At 42.2% G+C, this 4,315-nt stretch overlaps 1 protein-coding gene across 1 annotated transcript; it reads right to left on the reverse strand.

Annotated features, from left to right (window-relative positions):
• Nucleotides 1-315: 315 nt before the first annotated feature.
• LOC126016361 (cell death-inducing p53-target protein 1-like) lies at nt 316-1,913 on the reverse strand. The gene has a single exon (XM_049778940.1). It carries the CDS (start codon nt 1,816-1,818, stop codon nt 1,306-1,308), a length of 513 nt encoding a protein of 170 aa, XP_049634897.1. The 5' UTR covers nt 1,819-1,913; the 3' UTR covers nt 316-1,305.
• Between the last annotated feature and the right edge of the window lie 2,402 nt (nt 1,914-4,315).

The raw sequence follows: 4,315 nt of genomic DNA on the forward strand, positions 1-4,315 counted from the left end.
ACCTCTGAGCACAGCCAAGTGTTACTTCCCCAACAACAACAAAAAAGATTTCTTAGTATAGAGACTTAATTGTATTCATTTGAGTATACATATATGCCTTTTTATGTGTTCATGCAGCTATAGATATTTATTGACTTGAATATAGTGAATAATACTATAGTTACATCAATTAGTTGTGTATATACATTTTAAAAAGATACTAATTTGTTAGAAAAATAATTAAGCTATTGCATATTATATTTTATTTTTAAAATAATTTCCATTCATTTTTATAGATCATTCATAATTTGTACATAAATCAAAATATATGAGAAATTCTTTTTTTTTTTTTTGCAGAGCAGAGGCCCCCCAGCAGGGAGTGAAAGGGCCGATTTAATGAGAAACTACAAACTGAGAGGGCACAACTCACAGTGACGGGTGGCCATGCAGTGGCAGTGCAAGACCAGAGGGCAGGAGCAGGGGACAAAGTCCACACGAGCAAGTTGAGACAACCATTCAGGAGAGTGTGGGCGTGGGCCAGGGCTGATGTTGACCAGGGCGCTTCTGCCTTCTTTGTCCCCAGTCCAGGGCCACAGCTAACACCATGCCGGCCATGTTAGCAAGCACAGCGACAGTAAGTCAGCCAGGGCGAAGAGGGGCAATGTTTACCAAGTCCATCTGTCCCCGGTGGGATACACCAGCCATGGGACAGGTCACTCCCACATGCAGCAAGAACAGTTAAATGGTGGGCAAAGTTCCTGGGTATTCCTTCTGGCACCAGCAAAGATGGGTTCACAGGGTGTGGCTGGGCAGGAGCGAAAGGCAAGTCAGCGCCCAATCACTTACCCGGTGGCTGCAGGGATGCTGAACTCACTTCCTTATCCCAGCTGCCTCCTGGATACTTCAACATGGTAAGACTTCCTGAGAGTTCTAGGGCCCAGAGCCATTCTTCCAACCTTGTCTACCACCAGCACCCCAGAAATAAACCCGGATCTCTTGTCCCTGTACTGCTCAACTCCAGTGCCTTGCACAAAGATCAGAAATGACCCAGTAGTGAGGCTCAAGCCCCTTCCTAACAGCTTCCTACTACCACGCCAGGCACTCCTTTCACATGCTCTGCCAGCCCTTCCACCTGCTCACGCTTGGCCTTAAATCCAACAGAGGTGCTGCTAACAGTTGGAAGGGCAAGGTGCAGAGGACGGGACTTCAGGGACTGGTGGGCGGCTTGCACCCCAAGGGAGCAGGGAAACCAGCCACGGCGTGGGGAGCAAAGCACAGGTGAGGCTGCCGCTGGGGAGTCCAGTCCAGCTCCGTTGGTTAGCACAGTCACTTGTACGTGTAGATGTAGGCTTTGCAGCTGGGGCATGTGTGTGTCACGTCCTTGAAGTCGTTGATGAGACAGGGGATCAAGCAGCAGCCCAGGTCACACCCCATGAAGCAGCAGAAGAAGCCCAGCACAAAGTTCATCAGGCCAATCTCATAGGAGATCTTGGTGGTGATGGCCTGCTGGCAGTGGGGGCATACTGTCTGCACAGGCGCCCCCTCAAAGATTTCTCCCTGCAGCACTGTCACTGTGGTGGCAGCCCCTGACGGCACCAGGACTGTGGCTGTGTGGCCCCCAGGACCAGGGTAGGGCCCTGGTGGGTAGGGTCCCGGCGGGTAGTAGCCCATGGGTGGGTGGGGGCCCGGAGGAGGATAGAAACCTGGGGGCATATAGGTGCCATCTGAATTCACATGAGGGGGGATGAAGCCGGGATGAGGCATAGGGTGACCTGGTGGCTCATATGGTGGGGGACCAATGTCTGCTGGGGGCAGTGGTGTGCCTGATGGGGGCTGCATCACAGCTGGGGAGGTGCGGCCTGGAGTCGATGGAGCTCCACTATTCTCCAGCAGGGGCGCCGTGGGGCCCCCAGGGTAAGGAGGGGGTGGCTCATTGGAAAGGACCAGGAACCAGCGGCCGGGCCAAGCCGAGCCGAAACGGGACCAAGTCCTGGCGCCTGCAGGAGTCCACGGACCCTCGGCACCGCGGCGCTCTGCCGAGAAATTCTTATTTTCTTTTTCCCTCCCCCTGATAATTTCTTATTTTCTACAGAAAATGCAGAGACATGTTTTTGATAGATATTTTGAAATGTACCAGGGTCATGTATGTATAAAAACTTAATATTTTTTGATATTATAGATTGTATTAAAAATTTTAGAACATAGTTATTAATAATTGAGTGTCAGAGCTAATGCTAAATATAACATATCCAAGGACACAAGACACTATGAAGAAAAGACATCAATATTGGTACTACTTTCTTCATTGCAGCACTATTCACTATAGTCAAATCTAGAAACAACACAAGTGCCAAAGAAGATATAGATATAATAAGCATATATTATTACATCTATATGCAATTAGATATATAATATATATGCATTATATATACTAAGTACATATAAATAGTAAGGTGCTGCTAGTCATAAGATGAAATCATATAATTGGTGATATATATATATATATGGATCTAGAGATTATCATACTAAGTAAAATGAATGAGAAAGAGGAAAGGCACAATCATCTGCAAAAAATAGTTATACACATTAGGGGAAATAAGTAATGTCTGATTATACTAGAAACAAAGAAAAGATCAGGAGAATTGGTCATTAATAGGAAGCTTGCAATTGTAACAAGTTTTAGAGGGAATAGTTCAGTGAAGGTGAACTTCCAACTATGGTAGGTGAAAGTTGTCACTCTGAAAAGAACTCCATGCTGAAAAGAGTTCAACAGAGAGGCATGATATCCTATGAGTAACAGTATTGTAAACCTAATAGACTAATAGAGAAAATAAAAAGAAAACATTGTTGCCATAGAAGCAGGCTGGAAAAGAAGTAAAAATAAATAAGTACACTTGTCGAGGAAAATGAACATTGGTTAAATAATGTAAACATGGTGGAACATTGTACACCTAAAACTGGATCATACGTAAAATTGTAACATTAAAATTTTCAATGATTCAATAAAAATTTAAGAATATATATATATATATATAAATATTTAATGATTGAAAAGGTGGATGCAAGCTTGTCCCTTTTAAAATAAGGTGTGAGTAATGCTTAAGAATTGAATGTTCGTTCAAATACAACTCTTGAAACATGAATCTGAGTCTATTAAGCTAAGCTGTTTAATAAGTCAAAATTGAAAGAAAAATGTTAACATGATCAATTTATTTAAATTAACTATAATAGTGATCTCATAAAAACAGATATAGAACAATTTGGGGGGGCACACCCGGTAATGATCAGGAGTTACCTCTCTCTGCGCTCAGAAATTCCTCCTGGCTTGGGGAACCATACGGAATGCCAGGCAATCAAACCAAGGTCCTTCCTGGATCAGCCAGGTGCAACGCAAACGCCCTACAACTGCTCCATCTCTGTGGCCCCAAAGAATAATTTTTTTATAGTTCATGAAAGTTGAAACAATGTTGTTTAATCAGTAGTTCTAATTTGCGATGATGAAAAGTTTTTAGAAGTTGATAAATTTTGCACAATATGTACATCATGAATGCCTTAAAATTATTTAACTAAAATGGCTCTGTTATTATATATTATGCTCTGTATGTTTTGATACTAAAATTAAAAAGCTTAATGTTTAACTTTTTTATTTAAACAACTTTATTACACACAAGATTGTGTTTGGGTGTCAGTCATGTAACGAACACCACCCATCACCAGTGCAACATTCCCCTCACCAATGTCCCAAATCTCCCTCCTCCCCACCCAACCCCCGCCTGTACTCTAGACAGGCTTTCTATTTCCCTCGTATATTCTCATTATTAGGATAGTTCAAAACATAGTTATTTCTCTAACTAAACTCATCCCTGTTTGTGGTGAGCTTCATGAGGTGAGCTGTAACTTCCAGCTCTTTTCTCTTTTGTGTCTGAAATTTATTATTGTAAGAAAGTCTTTCATTTTTCTTAAAACCCATAGATGATTGAGACCATTGTGTGTCTTTCTCTCTCTCTGTGACTTATTTCACTCAGCATAATAGATTTCATGTACATCCATATATAGGAAAATTTCATGACTTCATCTCTCCTGACAGCTGCATAATATTCCATTGTGTATATATAACACAGTTTCTTTAGTCATTCATCTGTTGAAGAGTATCTTGGCTGTTTCCAGAGTCTTGTTATGGTAAATAGTGCTGCAATGAATATAGGTGTAAGAAAGGGGTTTTTGTATTGTATTTTTGTGTCCCTAGGATATATTCCTAGGAGTGGTATAGCGGGGTCATATGGGAGCTCGATTTCCAATTTTTGGAGGAATCTTCATATTGCTTCCCATAAAGGTT

Source organism: Suncus etruscus, chromosome 8 (assembly GCF_024139225.1).
Source record: "Suncus etruscus isolate mSunEtr1 chromosome 8, mSunEtr1.pri.cur, whole genome shotgun sequence".
In the NCBI taxonomy this organism is placed as follows: Eukaryota; Metazoa; Chordata; class Mammalia; order Eulipotyphla; family Soricidae; genus Suncus; species Suncus etruscus.